Here is a 17676-nt window from a genome sequence, read left to right as displayed (position 1 = left end):
TGTCGAACTCTCGGTCACAGAACTTGAGGCGCGAAAAAGAAGCGCATGCGCCCCATGGGAGTGCGCAGGCGCGCCGAGCGGTTTGCGGCTTGGCGGCTCTGGCTTTACTGCGGATGTGGCCGCAATTCTGAAGATCCCTGCTTGGGGCGGATCCTGGGCTAATTGTTCCGGTCACCGCTAGGCCTACCCCTGCACCCTGCCCTGATTTCCCTCTTAACATCCCCACACGTTACACCTGTGTGCAGACCCGCCTCCATGGATTCTGAACCTCATGAGCCCTCGACCGGCGACCTCTCCATTCCGCGCCAGCCTCCCAGCGCCCATTCAGGGGCTGATGTCCAGGGTTACAACGCGGGGGGCGACTCAGGTACTGGGCCCCGTGCTGACCTCTAGTGGAAGTCCCATATGGGGAAAGTAAGTCAGGGTGTAAGTACTCCACTTAATTCTGAAGACAGTGTCTGATTTGTCCTGACTGGCCATCCTTCTGTCTGATCCTATTTTGCTAGGAGCCTGGCCTGTAATAATAAGACTGACATCCGGGGTTCCTTTCTCATCGGTGCCCGGGATCGAACTCAGGGTATTATGCATGTTAGGCAAAGGGATCTACCATCGAGGTACACAACCTAGCCTGAAACACGATTCTTTTGAGGCACCGGGGATTGAATTCAGGGTCACTCAACCACTGAGTCACATCCCCAGCCCTGTTTTGTATTTTAGTTAGAGACAGGGTCTTGCGGAGTTGCTTAGGGCCTCACTAAATTGCTGGGGCTGGCTTCGAACTCTGGATCCCCCCGCCTCAGCGGGATCACAGGAGTGCGCCTTTGCACCCGACCCTGGAGCACGATTTTAAGCATGCAGTATGAGTTGATTAATTTAATCCTCTATAATTCCTGTTTTATAGATGAATGACCTTAGGTATAAAGGGCCCGAGGAACTGCTTACAATTTCCTCCTGATTTTCTGGGTTGCAATCAACTAAAGGGTATTGTTACTGAGATCAACCGGCATTCATAGACACCCATGTACGAGCGTGCGTTAAGCTTACTAGGTACTCTTCTGCATGACTTCACTTAATACTGCTACCTTGGGAGGAAGCTGTGAAGGTAATGTTATAGATGAGGAGCCTGAGGCCTAGAGAGGTTAAGTAACTCTAGTGTTACTTTGCTAAGTAATACCAAAACCATGTTAAAAATACAGTCAGTATGATTTCAGAGTCTGCTTCTGACATCTGAAGAAAGTTGGGGAGCAGGCAGTGACACAGGAAACAATGGAATAATCCTTGGGCGCTGTTTCTTAATCTTTTTTGTCACCCTGCCTAACCTAAAAAGCACTTTAAAAAAAAAAATTGTTTTTTAGGTGTAGATGGACACAACACAATGCCTTTATTTTTATGTGGTGCTGAGGATCGAACCCGGGTCCCGCCCATGCTAGGCGAGCGTTCTACTGCCGAGCCACAATCCCAGCCCCTGAAAGAATTCCAATTTGAGTTAAGTTATAGACTGGTGTGAATCAATTTATTCAATAACTAATAAGTTCTTATTTTGTGCATGATACAACATATGGGGGAAGAGAAAAAGACACTCTGCTTTAAGAGATTTTGGTCTGGTTGGGAGGGCTTTAAGATGTGCATATAAAGACCCTAAATTCACATTGAAAAGTTGTAACAAAATGTATAAAAAACAGAAAAGATAAGCTGAAAAATGAAGGTCCAGAGTAGGCAGATAGTACTGGGGAGGTTGAATGTAGGAATGAAAATTGGGGAAATGCTTTATAGAGTATTATCTATCCTTCTCTATCCTGGAAGGATAGATAAACAGACTGGAGGGAGGGAATTCCTAGTTAAAACAATTTGAGCACAGATTTGGTGCCAGCAAAGAAGTGTATCAATAAAATTCATGAAAGTTAGGTTAAAGGGGAATGATAGAATATAAAACTGGGAAAGATTTCCAAGGAAAGGCCGGCAGGGGAGCCAGGCATGATGGCTCATGCTTGTAATCCCAGCAACTGGAGACTGAGGAAGGAGGCCAGTTTGAGGTCAGCCTCAGCAATTTAGCGAGGCCCTAAGCAACTTACTTAGACCATGTTTCAGAATAAAAAATAAAAAGGGGGCTCATTGGTAGAGCACCCCTGGGTTTGAACCTCAGTACCAAAAAGAGAAAAAAAGAATATCTAAATCACTGGGATTGTAGGTAGTGAGAAAGAAGCTAGTAAAAGTTGAGCAGGGGTTGAGGAAAAATTAGGAAATAAGAGGGAGAGAAAGACATTAATTTGATTGTCACAGTAGTTTAAGCAAGAGGTAACTGGATTCTACACCAATAAGTGAATTGGCAGTGGAAATATAGGGTAGGGGATTTAAGTCAGGGGTCTCCAACTTGTGTACCTACAGAAATCAGGCAAGTTTTGCAAATAAGTGATAGAAACTGGGTAGCTTTGATTCAGCTCCAGCTGATTGTTGCCTTGTTGGAATATTTTTCCCGTGTGATTGTATGGTTAGAGTTTTCAAGAGAAGAGAATCCAGAGTTCTGTATTAATTTATTCATTTGAAAATGTTGACATCTTAAAAAAAGAAAAAAAAAAGTTGACATCTAAGTTGAAATCTGACTTGATTTTTTAATTTTTTATTTGTAGTTCTGGGGTTTAAACCCAGGGCCTTGCACATGCTAGTCAAGCACTCTACCAACTGAGCTATGGCCCCAACCCTAACTTTAAAATTTTAAGCACATCCTGTGAGCTAATGAAAATGTGCCTTTGGCTCACAGATGGCTCATCATTATGAGTGTGCACCCTCTGTATAAGACATGGAATCCATTGGAAAGGGGGCATTTCCAAAAAGTGGATGCTCTTTTGGAAGCTATAGAAGGATTGAAGGGGATAAGAACGAAAGAAACAGAGCCCCCCAAAACAATGTTCTTAGCACTTTGAGATCACAGGTGCCTTTCATTCAACCATTATTGTACCAATATTAATTTGTTGAACACTTACTAGGCATAGGAATACAGGGAACAAAGCAAACTGTCTTGTGCTCACTTGGAGCTTACAATGGATAAACAAAGAGAAATAAATAAAATGTCCAGGGGAAATCAGTGCAGTGGTACTAATCTGGTCCTGGCAGGGAAGATGAGAGGGAGCATTGAGGAATGGGCGGAATTATTTCACTCATGGTCTTTCTGGTGGGGTGACATTTGTGCAGAACTCTAAAGGAGATGGAGGAGAGAGCTGAATGGGTAAAGTGTTCCAGGCAGAGGGACCAGAGAACTGCTTATTGATTTGTAGGTGAAATTACTACTTGTGCTTAGGAATTTTTTGTTGTTATTGTTTTTCATGCTTAAAAGTTTTTAAATAAGATAGGAAATTTTACTTATATTTGTCAAGGAGACATTGAAGTTTGGTGGAAATAATGCAAGTTTCATTTTCCATGGGATAGTTGAATTTGAACTTTTTTTTCTTTAAATAAAGAGGATGTTGTATGAGCAGAATATAGAGGCCATGTGTATATATAAATGTACTTGTTTTTTCCTCATTTGAGAAATACTTATTCTATTTAGGATCCCATTCTTGTGTTTTTTCTCATTTGAAAAAAATAGTGAGGTAAAAAAATTGGAGAGTTTTAGTGAGTTTTTCTCCTCTTTGAGTAAAAGACTTGACAAGAACAACTTAAAAAGTGACAAAGTTTATTTTGGCTCAAGGTTTCAGGAGTTTGGCTGACTCCATAGCTCTGGGCTCAAGGTGAGGCAGATCATCACGTTGGAAGGGTGTGGTGAAGGAAAGCATTCAGGATGTGGTAACTAAGAAGCAGAGAGAAGGCTCTGCTTACCAAGGACAAAATATGAACCCTAAAGGCATGCCCCAGTGATTTTTCTCTTCCAGCCACATCCTGCCTGCCTACAGTTACCACCCAGTTTCTCCATAACAGTGGATTAATCCACTGATCAGGTTATAGCTCTCATAATCTAATCATTTCGTCTCTGAACATTTTGCATTGTCTCATACATGAGCTTTTTTAAAAATTGTAGATGGATACAATACCTTTATTTTGTTTATTGATTTTTTTATGTGGTGTTGAGGATTGAACTCAGTGCCTCACACCTGTTAGGCAAGCATTCTACCACTGAGCCACAACCCCAGCCCCCTCACACATGAGCTTTTAGGGGACATCTCATATCTAAGCCACAATGAGGAATTTGAATATTAAAACATTGATATTTATTAAGTGCTTTTTCATGATAGACCCTGCTGATATTATTATGCCCGTCCTCATTTTACAGTGAGAAAACTGTGTATTAATGAAGTGTCTTATTCAGGTTTATTTTATTTTAAATATTTATTTTTTAATTTTAGGTGGACACAATATCTTTATTTTATTTTTATGTGGTGTTGAGGATCTAACCCAGCGCCCCACGCATGCCAGGCGAGCGCGCTACTGCTTGAGCCACATCCCCAGCCCTCAGATTTATTTTATACAACTAGTATAGCAGTTTTTAATAAAATTTAGTCTCTACTTTTGACTTCTTTAAGAAAAATATCCTGGCTGGGTGTGGTGGCGCACACCTGTACTCATGGCAACTTGGGAGGCCAAGACAGGAGGATTGCAAGTTTGAGGCCAGCCTTAGCAACTTAGTGAGACCCATCTCAAAAAAATGGGGGGGGGGGGAACTGGGGATGTAGCTCATGGTAGAGCGTCCCTGGGTCCATCCTCAGTACCCCCAAAAAAAGTATCCTGGTGTTAAATAGCAGGTTTATCTTGCCTAGGGATTATCTAGTTTTCTATGTCTATACCTCTCTTTTACTTCCTAATTATTATTTCCTTTCTTCTCTCCTTTTTTTTTTTTTGGTATTGGGGATTGAACCAAGGGGCACTTTACCACTGAGCCACATCCCTAACCCTTTTTATTTTTATTTTGAGACACAATCTCACTAAGTTACCGAGGCTGGCCTCAAACTTACAATGCTCCTGCCTCAGCCTCCCAAGTCACTGGTATTACAGGTGTGCATCACCAACCCTGGCTTCTAGTCATTATTGATTCGGATATTTTGCTTTCTAATTATCTTGTAAATCTTTAGCAAGCAAGTTTTTATTTAATTTTTATTTTAAAAATTTTTCTTATTCTTTTTAGATATATATGATAGTAGAGCATATTTTGACATATTATATGTACATGGAATATAACTTATTCTAATTAGGATCCCATTCTCATGGTTGTACATGATGTGGCATTTCACTGGTGGTGTTATAGTGGGAAATGAGGATCAGGACACCTGAGATGTGGAACAACACTTTATTAGTAGTGCCAGGGCCCGAGGGATAATTTCCAAAGTCTGATCTCTGAGCATAGCAAGGATTTTACTTTTATACATAAGCAAGTTTTGGGTACATAAAGGCAAGGGAGTTGGTGCAATTCTATGGGAGGGGGCATTCTACATTTCTTATATGGGTACAAGCTTGTCAACAACCTAGGGACTCTTAGAGCATACAGCTTAGGGACTTACTGTGCTGAGCCTAAAGGGGGATTGTTCTGTCCCTGTTGCTTTGTTTCCTGCTTCTGCTACTGTGATTATCTTTTACAGGTACCTGTTAGCCACAGTAAGCCTCTATGGTTAAATGACAGTAAGCAGACACACAGTAGTGTGTCGCGTGCAAAGCCATAGCCTGCCAGCTCTTAAACTCTGAAGATTCCATTCTGTTCTATCACAGTTTTTACATGTATGAAATAGGAAAGTTCATTCTACTATCTTTCTTATTCCTATCCCACCTCCCTTCCCTTCATTCCCCTTTATCTGATCCCACCAAGCAAGTTTTATATCCTCCTATTAGTAAATTCATGTTAGTTCTTTTTTGGATGCAGCATCACTCTACCAATGAGATGTATCTCCAGCCCTTTTTATGTTTTATTTTGAGTCAGGGTCTTGCTAAATTGGGGAGGCTGGCCCTGAACTTGCCTCAGCTTCCAGTGTTGCTAGGATTATAGGCAGGTAAGCTGGTCCCTGGCTGGAAGGCTAAATTCTTATTGATAAATTATATATTTTGTAAATATTAAGTAAATATTAAGTTCTATTAATATTGTTGTTGTTGTTATCATTATTTGTGGTATTGGAATGGAACCCAGGGGTGTTTTCCATTGAGCTACATCCCTAGTCCTTTGTGTTTTTATTTTGAGCAGGGTTTTGCTCAGTTGCTGAGGCTGTCCTCAAACTCAAGACTCCAGAGTCACTGGAGGCATGTGCTACTGTGCTGGGCTTCGAACTCTTCCTCTTGTTTTTCTGACCTCCCTCTCCTGGTTTTATTTTGGTTGAACAGTTAACAAGTCTCATAACATAAACAAGTTTCATCTTAGAACAATACAGTGTTGTTTAAATTGCTTTTTATTTCTATCCTTTACCTTCACATGCTACTTTAGTTCAGTTGTTTAAGAAGGGAAATATGTGAGTTTAATTAATACAGTTCATCCACTCATTTACCAAACAATTAGGAAGAGTCTACTATATGCTATTTCTGAGCAGACTAGTTCTTTGACAAATACCACAAGGCCCTTGCCATTTGCCTTCCAGGGCAAACAGACATTCAGAAAGGAAATATAATAAACAAATGGGGCATGAAGTGTAGCAGAGGTAGATGCACCATGGTGGGAAAGGAATTTTGTCTGTAGAGTTGAGAAAAGCTGTCAGTTGAGCCAGGCCTTGAATATATAGGAGCTTTCGAGCTGCAGAACAGGAAGGACCAAACAGCAGAGAGATTGGCATGTACAAGATGCAGAGGCCTGAAAAAGTCTGGTGTGTTGCGAGACTGGCTGATGTGGCTGTGGGGGAGTGCCTGTGGAAGGTGTGGTGGGTGAGAAGACTGGGGTAAATTGTTGGCTTCTTTAAGGCATGGAGAAGGAATTGGCTTCAGCCATCTGGAGCCATTGGGGGCTGTAAGGTACTGTATCTAGGGGGTATTATGGTGAACCATCTCAACAAGAGCTTCTGACCTCACAGTCCTCTCAACCTTGAGCTTTCTTGCTTGGAACTATTGGATGGTACTTCTTATCTAGCATGCCCAGGGTACCTTGGGCCTTTTATCATCTTTGAGCACTGCTATGAATCCCAACTCTAACCCATTTGCCTGCCTTCCCCTAGTTGCTGATTTCAGCTTTTCTTGGTGGGGATAGGAAAATATCCTTTGGGATACAGAGGGGCAATGGCTAAGGACAAGCCTTTCCACACCTCTTTTTCTCTGCTCTACTTCAAATCTTGGCTTCTGCTTTATTTCAAATCCTGGCTTCCAGTCTAGGTGAGAAAGGAAGAAAGAACCTATTTGTTTCAGCTCTTCTCTCAAACTAACCCAGCTGGTTCAGGACAAGAACAAGTAGTTCCTGAGAGTGTTGGCACCTCCTGGTGTTGATGTGTAGTTGTCCCTGCTTTGAATCTTGTCTCTGCCCCACTGAACCTTTCTCTATCCAAGGATCTCTGTGGAGGGAATTCAGGTCTTCAAAAGCTCCTGAAGAGCTGGGCCCAGTGGCGTATGCCTGAAATTCTAGTAACTCCACTCGACTTGGGAGGCTGAGGCAGGAGGGTTGTAAATTCAAGGCCAGCCTCAGCAATTTAGGAAGGCCCTAAGCAACTTAGTGAGACCTTGTCTCTAAAAAATAAAAAGGGATAGGGATGGCTCAGTGGCAAAGCACCCTGGGTTCAATCCCCACTACAAAAAAAAAAAAAAAAAAAGACCCTTGCAGAAACTGGGTGTGGTGGTGCAGGCCTGTAATCCCAGCTACAGGAAGATTGCAAGTTCAAGGCTAGCCTGGGGAATTTAGTGAGATCTTGTGTCAAAGTAAAATAAAATTTATTTATTTTTTGTTGTGTTTTTGTTTTGTATTAGAGATTGAAGTTAGGGGCACTTTACCACATTTTGAGACAGAGTCTCACCAAGTTGCTTAGGGCCTCACTGAATTGCTGAGGCTGGCCATGAATATGGTGTTCTCCTGTCTCAGCTTCCTGGATTGCTGGGATTACAGTTGTGTGCCAACATGCCCAGCTTTAAAATAAAAATTTAGACAAGGGCTGGGGATGTAGCTCAGTGGTAGAGCACTTGCCTAGTGTGTGTGCAAGGCCCTAGGTTCCATCCTGAAGAATCTGCTGCCTCTCAGGCCTAGGGTAGTGAAATGTTAGGGAACAGGGAAAACCAGACATACTGGGGGAGTCTGGGAGACCCTGCAAGGTGGAGAAGAGCCTGTTCTGGGAAAGGGGTGGATGCCTCAATGCCTGAGACCCAGCTCTGTAACATTTTGTATAGCTCATCGGTCTCTTCTGGATGTTTGGTTCCTGGCTGCCCAATAACTGGGGTGGGTTAGGGTAAGAAGAGGGCTGTTCATTTCAACTTTCTTTCTCAAATAGATTTTTACCCCCTTTGGTGCTGAGGATTGAACCCAGGGCCTTATGCATACTAGGCAAGCCTTCTATCACTGAGTTGCATCCCCAACTCAGATTCATCTCAAGTCATGGAGAAAAATGGGTTAGGTAAGTCAGTAAAGTTAATGAAGCAGAGGACTAGTAGGTGCTCAGTGAATAGTTGCTCTATGAAGAATTAATTGAAATAAAGTCAAGATGAGTCTTCAGGAGAATAAACCCTGACGGTCTAGAGCTAGGTCTGGAAGCTTGAGAGGAAAGGCTGGGTGGGACAAAAGCAGAAGTTGAGTCTGGCAGGCTCTGAGTGCAAGTGGACATGCAAAATTGGCCTGTAGGGGTAAACAGATGGTACCATCCAGGGAAACTACCAGCCCACCGGAGCAGGCAAATGGGGACCTCGGGCAGGCCATTCTCATAAAGGTGGATCCCTGTGGCTGGGGATGTGGCTCAAGCAGTAGCGCGCTTGCCTGGCGTGCGTGCGGCCCGGTTCGATCCTCAGCACCACATACAAACAAAGATGTTGTGTCCGCCGAAAACTAAAAAATAAATATTAAAAAAAAAAAAAGGTGGATCCCTGCCGTGTTTTCCGAGGGTCTGGTTTAAAGGAATTTTAGGGGTAGACAGGTTCAAGCTGCGGTACTGGACCTTGTAGCAGTCAGAGGCATGTTCTAGCAGGATTGCCTTGCACAGCTCACTCGGGACGTCCCAGAAAGAGCAGTCTCTGGGGTTGCACTTTAAGGGGCGGGCCGGGGCGGGGCTGCCATGCCACTTCCCAGACGCCGCGCCCTCAGCTTTCCAGAGGCCCGAGAGGAAGCTACGCTGAGCCACACAGGGCCCTGTCTGGGTGAACCTGACCGCAGGCTGCCTTGTGTCCCCGTTCCGCAGGCACCATGAGCCACGATACCGAGGTAGACTTGAAGGAGGTGGAGCTGAATGAGCTAGAACCCGAGAAGCAACCCATGAACGCGGCGTCGGGGGCAGCTGTGGCCGTGGCAGGCGGTGGGGAGAAGAATGGTCTGGTGAAGATCAAGGTGGCCGAAGACGACGCAGAGGCAGAGGCCGCAGCCAAGTTCACGGGCCTTTCCAAGGAGGAGCTGTTGAAAGTGGCGGGCAGCCCTGGCTGGGTTCGCACCCGCTGGGCGCTGCTACTGCTCTTCTGGCTCGGCTGGCTCGGCATGCTGGCGGGCGCCGTGATCATCATCGTGCAGGCGCCGCGCTGTCGTGAGCTGCCTGTCCAGAGATGGTGGCACAAAGGCGCTCTCTACCGCATCGGTGACCTTAAGGCCTTCCAGGGCAGCAACGCGGGCAACCTTACAGGTGAGTTCCGGTGCAAAACACCCTCCCAGTCCCCATCCGGTCGCACCTCTGGTTTCAAATGGTCCCCTGCATTGGACTCCCTTCCTCCTGTCCTTCCCTAGACGGACTCAAGACAGTTCTCCACCCCGTCCGCCCCTGGCACCCCCCCTCCCTGCCCCCCATCTAGGACTGCTCCCTCTTTTCTTTGAAGAAAACAACCCGCCTCTACTCGACTCAAGGGCGGCTGACTCAGCATTCCGCGCCCTTTCACACACCACGAGGTGGCTGAGCCAGTCGCAACCGGTTTCTGAAGCAATGTGCAAGGTTCCTTACGTCAGCTCCTCAGTGCCCCGTGATCTACTCCCTCCTACGCCCCAGCCCCATACAGCCTTAGGCCTGGGAGGAGAGAACCGGGAGGACAGGGGCTCACTCCTTAACCCAGCTTCCCTTCTCCCCACTCCCATTTCAGGTCTGAAGCAGCATCTTGATTACCTGAGCTCTCTGAAGGTAAAGGGCCTTGTGCTGGGCCCAATTCACAAGAATCAGGAGGATGATGTCGCTGGGACCGACTTGCAACAGATCGACCCCACACTCGGCTCCAAGGAAGATTTTGACAGTTTCCTTCAGTTGGCCAAGAAAAAGAGTGGGTGCCCTGGGTTTCCCAAGGGCTTACCTTCTGGACACAAGGAAAGCAGGATAGGGTTTTTGTTTGGCTCTCCTGAGTTTTTCTAGGCCAGGCACAGGGGAGGTCTATCAGTGTTCAGCCTAAAATGGATTTATCAAGTGGCCCAAGATCTTTCTACATGGCTGGGCAATCGTCAGCAGGTCATTTAACTTCTGGGCTTTAGTGCTCTTATTTGCAAAAGGCAAAATTTTACTAAATCAGAACCTCCATAACCTGCTCATCAGTAGTTTTTAAACTTATAAAACTGTGGATCCTTTTGGGGGGGTAGCAAATACTCTCTTAAAATTTATTATAGAAATATGTTTATGACTCAGGAGGATGAGACGAGGATTGCAAGGTTGAGGCCAGCCTTAACAACTTAGTGAGAGTCTGTCTCAAGATAAAAAAATAAAAAGGACTTGAGATGTAGTCCAGTGGTAAAGTGTCTCTGGGTGCAATGCCTACTATCAAAAAAAAAAAAAAATTCTCTTTTTGGGTGGAAAGTCTGGGGCTCCACAGATCAGTCTACTTTGCTAAGTACAAATTTGCTTTAGAGCATTGGCAGGGTTCAGATCCAACCTTTGTACCAAGTAATATATAGGAAACACTTCCTTGTGTCCCCTTACTCTAAAGACTTTATCATAGCTGTCTCTTTTTTCATTATTCCAGGCATTCGAGTCATTCTGGACCTAACTCCCAACTACCGGGGCCAGAACCCGTGGTTCCTCCCCACTGAGGTTGACATTGTAGCCACCAAGATGACAGTGAGTGTGTTGGAGCTATGGTTGGTGGGAGGCAGGGGCTGTGGCCGTGTTAGTCCTTTCACAGTAAGCCCTGTACATGTCTCCTTGTTCTGACCTGTAGGCAGAAGGTTAGGCCAATAGTACACCTGTTGGTTTTTTTTTTTTCCCCCTGTTTCTTTTCTGACCACTGATTTTTCTTGTTTCCTTGACTTTGGGGATGGGACAGTGCCAGGAAGGGAATTTCTCAGATGTCATTCTGGAAGTTTGATTTTTCATCCTTTTGGAATAGGAAGTCCTTTCTTTTCTCTGTGGGAATCCTGTCCTGACTGGTTTCCAGTTCTTGTTTGATGTGTTTGGAGTGGAGCCCAGTCTGAAATTGTAAGCATGGGGTCTTCCTAAGAGTCTGGGACTGTGCAAGTATTTTGTAGATGTTTTCTAATTCCCTGTATAACTATACAAAATACATATTCTCCCTAAGCTGTAAATGAGGAGGCTGAGGAGTAGAGGTGTCTAAGATTTGAAGTCCTGAGAAGTCTTCTAATTTATCTTTTCTCAAGGTAGTGAGTGGATCAAACTCAGTACCCAGCATGCTGGGTGTAGGGCTTTCAATATCACCTCAGCTCCTAATGCTTGGGTTCTGGGACACAGGCTCAGAATGGGCAGAATAAAAAAAAAAAAAAGTTACTGGTAATCGATTGTTTTCAGATGGTAGGGTACCAGGGGTAATATCAGATTAAAATGGAGACCAGAGTGGAGAGCACATTAAACAGAGAAAGGGAAGAAAAGAGGTGGGGGTGGAGTTCTACCCTGTGCCAGATGAATACCAGAGCTTCAGGCTGGGGCCTGTTCTGCAGAGCTGGCCTCTTTTCAAATAGTCTCAACTGCCCTGGGGCTGTGTTTTGAATTCTGATCTTTCATTCTTGGTCTTGCTCTGACCAGTTTTTGTACTCACACCCCTTCAGGCCCCAGGAACCTGGGAGAGGAGTAAGTATATTTGCCTTGGGGTCTTCACAGGCATTTTAGGTCCTGTCTCTGCTGCTTCCTGATTATGATCTTTGACATGTCTTCTTTCTCTTAGCCTGTTTCTTCATCCCCAAAATAGAGGATGCTAGTATTTCACATGTTAAATATTAAAAGGAGCTATGTTTATGGATAGATTTTCAGTCTTTTTCATAGCTATTAAAGGTAAAGCGGTGTATTTGCCAGAGGCAGGAATGGAGACATAAAATCCTAAAAAAGAAAAAAAAAAAGGCAAAATGCTGTAAAAGTAAGACAATCAATGGAATGTTAGAGATAGAAGGGACCTCTGGGCATGGTGTGGCGTGCCTATAATTCCAGTGACTCAGGAGGATTGCAGTTTTCAGGCCAGCGAAAGTTAGTGAAACCCTAAGCAACTTAGTAAGATCCTATCTCAGAAATAAAAGGGGCTGGGGATGTTGCTCAGCAGTAAAGCACCCTTGGGTTCAATCCCCAGTATGGGGTTGGGGAATGGGACATAAGAGAGAGAGGACCAAGAAAGACCCTTTGCAATAGAGTTGGGAGAGAGACCCAGGCAAGGCCAACTACTGCCTGAGGTATTATAGAGAAGTCCATTGTGGATGAGAGTTGGTGTGGGCTGGGATTTTCAGAGCTTTGCTGTATAATTTTTCCTATGTTCATTTGTCCCCTGTAGGCAGCTCTGAGGTTTTGGCTGGAGGCTGATGTGGATGGATTCCAAGTTCAGAATGTGGAAAATCTGACAGTGAGTGCACTTTCCATGTCAGGAGCAAAGCTGGGGTGAGAACAGAGGGTCCCAACCAGGGTCAGGTTATGTTCCTTTTTCGTTGATTCTGTGTTTTCTTTCTAGAATGTATCCTTATTGGCTGAGTGGCAAAACATCACCAAGAACTTCAGTGAAGATAGGTGGGTGCCAACCCCTTCCTGACTCAGTGGAGTATGAGGCCTCAAGAAGGGGGTTCCTAATTCAGAGAACTCTCTTTACTCCTCTGTTCTGTACCAACCTTGACCCCCCCCCCTCCCCCATCCCTTGCAGGCTCTTGATTGCAGGGACAGACTCTTCCAACCTGCAGCAGATCCTGAGCCTCCTTGAGAATGCTAAGGATCTGCTGTTAACCAACTCATACCTGTCAAGACCCAGTTCCAGTGGGGAGCATGTAAAATTCCTCATCACCCAATATTTGAATGCCACTGACAACCGCTGGTGTAGCTGGAGTGTGAGTACTATACTAGCGGGCATGACCTATACATAACAGGTCCTTTGGGAGGGAGGAAAGGTTGGTTGGGAGGTGGAGGTCGAAGCAGGCTCTGGGGCTCACTGGTGTACCTGTCCCTGCAGTTGTCTCAGGCAGGGCTTTTGACTTCCTTCGTGCCGACTCAGCTCCTCCGACTCTACCACCTGCTGCTCTTCACTCTGCCAGGGACTCCTGTTTTCAACTATGGGGATGAGATTGGCCTGCAGGCAGCGGCCCTTCCTGGACAGGTACCCCTTGCTCTCTGCCTGGCACAGTAGAAGAGGTCTTGTTCATTCATCATGTCATGTGGCTTTTGTGGATAGTGGCAGATACATACCATCCTTGGGTATTATTATTATTATTATTATTATTATTATTATTTTGGTGGTGCTGGGGATTGAACCCAGGGCCTTGTGTATTCAAGGCAAGCACTCTACTGACTGAGCTATATCCCCAGCCCCCATTGGGTATTATTTTACCCTTAGGGATGTTGGTTATCTTTTCTGTGATACTGCATTCCTTCTAGAGTGGCTGGAATTAAATGAGTTTTTTCTTTTCTTTAATGAGATGGGCTCTTGTTATGTTGCTCATAGGCTTAGTAGTCCTCCTGCCTCAGTTTCCTTAGTAGGGATTGGGAGTGTAGCTTAGTGGTAGAGCACTTGGCCAGCGTTCTCAAGGTCCTGGGTTTGATTGTCAGCACTGCAAAAACAAAACAAAAAACACCAAAAATGAACTTATTTAGTAGCTGGGACTATATCTGTGTACCACCTTGCTCCTCCAAGGGTCTATTAATGAGTGAATGGATGAATGGTTTTATTTTTAATTTTTGCTGGGGAGTTGAACCTGGGATCTTGTGCTTGCTAGGCAAGTGTTCTAAGCAATATCTCATCTCCCAAGGGCTTTTTTTCTTTGGTACTGGGGATTGAACCTGGGGAGTACTTTGCACTGAACTACATTCCAGACCTTTTCATTTTGAGAAGGTGTCTCACCAAGTTGCCTAGGGGCTTGCTAACTTTAACTTGTTGGGGCTGGCTTTAAACTCTTAGCCTCCCAAATTGCTGGGAGGTACCACTGTACCTGGCTCCAAGGGTACCTCACTGTTGCTGAGGCTGGCTTTGAACTCGCAATTCTCCTGCCTCAGCCTTCCAAGCCACTAGGATTACAGTCGTGTGCTACTGCACCAGGCTCCAAGGGCTCTTTTTTTTTTTTTTAATAATTTTCTAACTTGTAGGTGGACACAATACATTTATTTTTTATTTAATCTTATGTGGTGCTGGGTATTGAACCCAGTGGCTCCCATGTGCTAGGCAAGTACTCTACCACTGAGCCACAATCCCAGCCCTCCAAGGGCTCTTTTTAATGGCAGTGCCTGGTACTTGGTAGGTGTTCAATGTGTAGCCATCATTCATTCATTCATTGGATGGTGAGTTCTCAGACTAGGTTCTGAGTCCTCTAGCAGTCTACAGTTGAGTGAGGGAACCAGATCAGTAAGCAGAGGTATACATGGTGGTGAGTGTTGTGTTGGGATACTGCCATCAAGGCATTCACTAGTTTTAGCCATTCGTTAGAGTTGGTGCTGAACTGATATTTGTAGAACCGTCATTCACTTAATCCACAGATCTTACTGAATAATTCTTGCATGCTATACACTGGGGATAACAATAGCACATGGAAATACTGGAGGTGGTGAAATTGGGTAATAAGCAAATAAAATAAAGACACCAGCTGCTGATAAGTGCTGTGAAAAAGAGAGCAGGGTAATGGGCCTAGGGTGTAGGAATGAGGCATATTTTATATAAAGGGATCACAGAAAACCTGGTGAGATAATTGAGCAGACTTGAGGGAAGTGAGGGAGTTGGTCTGTGGCTGTCTGGAAGTCCATTAGGCTGAGGGGACAGTGTTTGTGTGAGGACCTTGAGGTCGGAGTTAGCCTCGTCTGTCCAGTAGAAGTTAACCACACCTTGGTGGGTAGGGCTGTGCATTGATGAGAGTGGGAAGGAGAGGAGTGAGAGGGGAGTTGGTCTTCTTACAGCCCTGTTCTCTTTGCTTTGTAGCCCGTGAAAGCCCCTGTCATGTTGTGGAATGAATCCAGCCTACCCCATTCAGGGTCTGTAAGCATCAACATGACAGTGAAGGTAAGAAGTTTTGATGGGTGGGGTCTGACCAGCAGAGGATGGGCAGGTAGCTTGTCGAAGTCTGCTCTTGGGAGACCCCTCATCCCCTCTTTCTGTGTTTTCATCATTCTCAGGGCCAGGATGACGACCCTGGCTCCCTCCTATCCCTGTTCCGGCGCCTGAGTGACCAGCGTGGTAAAGAGCGCTCCCTGCTGCATGGGGACTTCCATCCGCTCCCCTCCAGTTCTGGCCTCTTCTCCTACATCCGCCACTGGGACCAGAATGAGCGTTTCCTGGTGGTGCTCAACTTTGGAGACATGGGCCTGACAGCCAGGCTAGGGGCCTCCGACCTGCCTAGTATCCCCAGCCTGCCAGGCAAGGCTGATTTACTACTCAGTACTCAGTCAGGCCGTGAGGAAGGGGCCTCCCTGGAGCTGGAAAACCTGAACCTGGATCCTCATGAGGGGCTGCTGTTACGCTTCCCCTATGTGGCCTGACCCCACCTATCTAGGACCCAGTACCCTCCTTGTTCGCTCACCAGCCCCTTTGGGTTCTGTTTTTTCTTTTTCTTTTTTTTTTTTTTTTTTAACTTTTTTGCAGATTACAAATGAACTCTCAAGTAGAGTGTCTTCTGCCTTCAAATAAAAGTCATCCCTGCCTGGTGAGGTCCTGTCTTCCCTTTGTTCCTCTGTCACAGCAGAAATGTCTTTCCCTCTCGAGTCTGCCCCACAGTGATCTCAGCTAGAATTCCATGTGTCTGTCCCAGCTTTTATTATTTTATCTGGGTGCAGGGCCCAGAGATGGGGCTTTCCAAGGTCAACAGCACGGATGTGTCACTGCTGGGACTATATCCATGCCCCACTCAGTCTAGAGATCTTGGGTATTGCTGGTTCATATCTCCCTCAGCAAAAGTTTCCAGCTAAGTGTTCTCAGTTTTCCTGTTTTTGTAGACTTGGCCTTTCGGGGAGAAAGTGAGGGTGGGGACCACCTGGTTTCTTAAAGGTACTTTTAAAGGGTACCTGAGATGATTTATTTAACAAGAATATATTGAACATAGGACATGCCAGGAACTGTTAAAAGTTGTGGTTACAATGGGGAACAATGCACAAAAATCCCTAGTGTGCATGAGGCCCTGGGTTTGATCTCCAGCACTGTAAATCTCCAACTCTTCCTGCCCCTGGGGCCAACTCATGGGGAGATGGAGAAGAAATTAGAGGAATAAAATGTATAGTGGATATAGTCATGGTACAAGGAAGAAGAAGTAAAGTAGGAGAGATGTTTGTGAGAAGAGGGAGTTTGTGGAGGGGTCTAGAGGAGGCCTCACCAAAGAGGTGACCTTGGAGTAAAAGACTTGTAAGGAGGGGGTTAATCTGGCAGTATCTGGGGAAGGAGCTTTCTGGTGCCCTGGAGTAGGAACATAACTTACGCTTATGAGGCAGAAGGGTAAAAAACAAGGTCTGCAGTGCCTTGGGAGGCTGAGGCAGGAGTATCACAAGTTCAAGGCCTCAGCAACTTACTGAGACTGTCTCAAAAATTGCTTAGTGGGGGCTGGGGATGTGGCTCAAGCGGTAACACTCGCCTGGCATGCGCAGGGCGCTGGGTTCAATCCTCAGCACCACATAAAATAAAGATGTTGTGTCCACCAAAAACTAAAAAATAAATATTAAAATTCTTTCTCTTAAAAAAAAAAATTGCTAAGTGGGAAAGTGTCCCTGGGTTCAATCCCCAGTACCAAAAAAAGAAGTGGATAGATTGTGAAGGCATGGTATGGTGTGGTGGTCATAAAAGGTGCATTTTGGCAAACTGCACAGTTCCTATAAGACTGCCCTCACTTCAGACACCAGCTGCATGCTGGGGGGTCCCCATGATGACCTTCAGGTGTGTAACACATTAGAATGTCTCAGACTCAATTTTACAATAAAAGGATTCACATCCAGTCAGAGGCTGAGATGCGTGCAGCAGAATCTGGGAAGGGTCCAGATGTGAGATTTACCACAGTCCTCTGGAGTCCCAGAGACAAAACCTCCTGGCCATAATGTATAGTAAGGAAGCAGGAAGCCTTTGTCGGTATTTCCTTGGAGCTTAATCACATACTGCCTGCTGATCTGTAATCTCCAGCCCCTCCCAGGACTTTGGGCTAATACTTAGTCTTTGTTTCTTAAGGAGATTTGTGTGCTTTAAAGCTTTCACCACATTGCTAAAGTCCCCAGACAAACTCTTATCAGGACCTTCTAGGGACTTAGAGATTAC

The 17676-nt window shown here is 45.3% G+C and overlaps 1 protein-coding gene across 1 annotated transcript; it reads left to right on the top strand.

The window, feature by feature from the left end:
* The first annotated feature begins 75 nt into the window (after positions 1-75).
* Positions 76-16091, top strand: Slc3a2 (solute carrier family 3 member 2). Its single transcript, XM_027944376.2, has 10 exons — positions 76-367; positions 9264-9695; positions 10144-10317; positions 11008-11102; positions 12754-12822; positions 12928-12983; positions 13114-13294; positions 13417-13560; positions 15367-15447; positions 15561-16091. The coding sequence occupies exons 1-10, from the start codon at positions 256-258 to the stop codon at positions 15921-15923; spliced, it is 1707 nt and encodes a 568-aa protein (XP_027800177.2). The 5' UTR covers positions 76-255; the 3' UTR covers positions 15924-16091.
* The last annotated feature ends 1585 nt before the right edge of the window (positions 16092-17676 follow it).

This window comes from Marmota flaviventris, chromosome 9, assembly GCF_047511675.1.
Source record: "Marmota flaviventris isolate mMarFla1 chromosome 9, mMarFla1.hap1, whole genome shotgun sequence".
Lineage (NCBI taxonomy): Eukaryota > Metazoa > Chordata > Mammalia > Rodentia > Sciuridae > Marmota > Marmota flaviventris.
The sequence above is the reverse complement of the archived record's forward strand: the minus strand, read 5'-3'. Positions and strand labels throughout refer to the sequence as shown.

What these genes read in the sequence shown, in the direction of transcription:
- Slc3a2 (XM_027944376.2), top strand. Translation starts at nt 256, where the DNA reads ATGGATTCTGAACCTCATGAGCCCTCGACCGGCGACCTCTCCATTCCG. An exon ending in CAACGCGGGGGGCGACTCAG is followed by an intron (nt 368 to 9,263) that starts GTACTGGGCCCC and finishes CCCGTTCCGCAG; the next exon opens with GCACCATGAGCCACGATACC. An exon ending in AGAATGTGGAAAATCTGACA is followed by an intron (nt 12,823 to 12,927) that starts GTGAGTGCACTT and finishes TTTTCTTTCTAG; the next exon opens with AATGTATCCTTATTGGCTGA.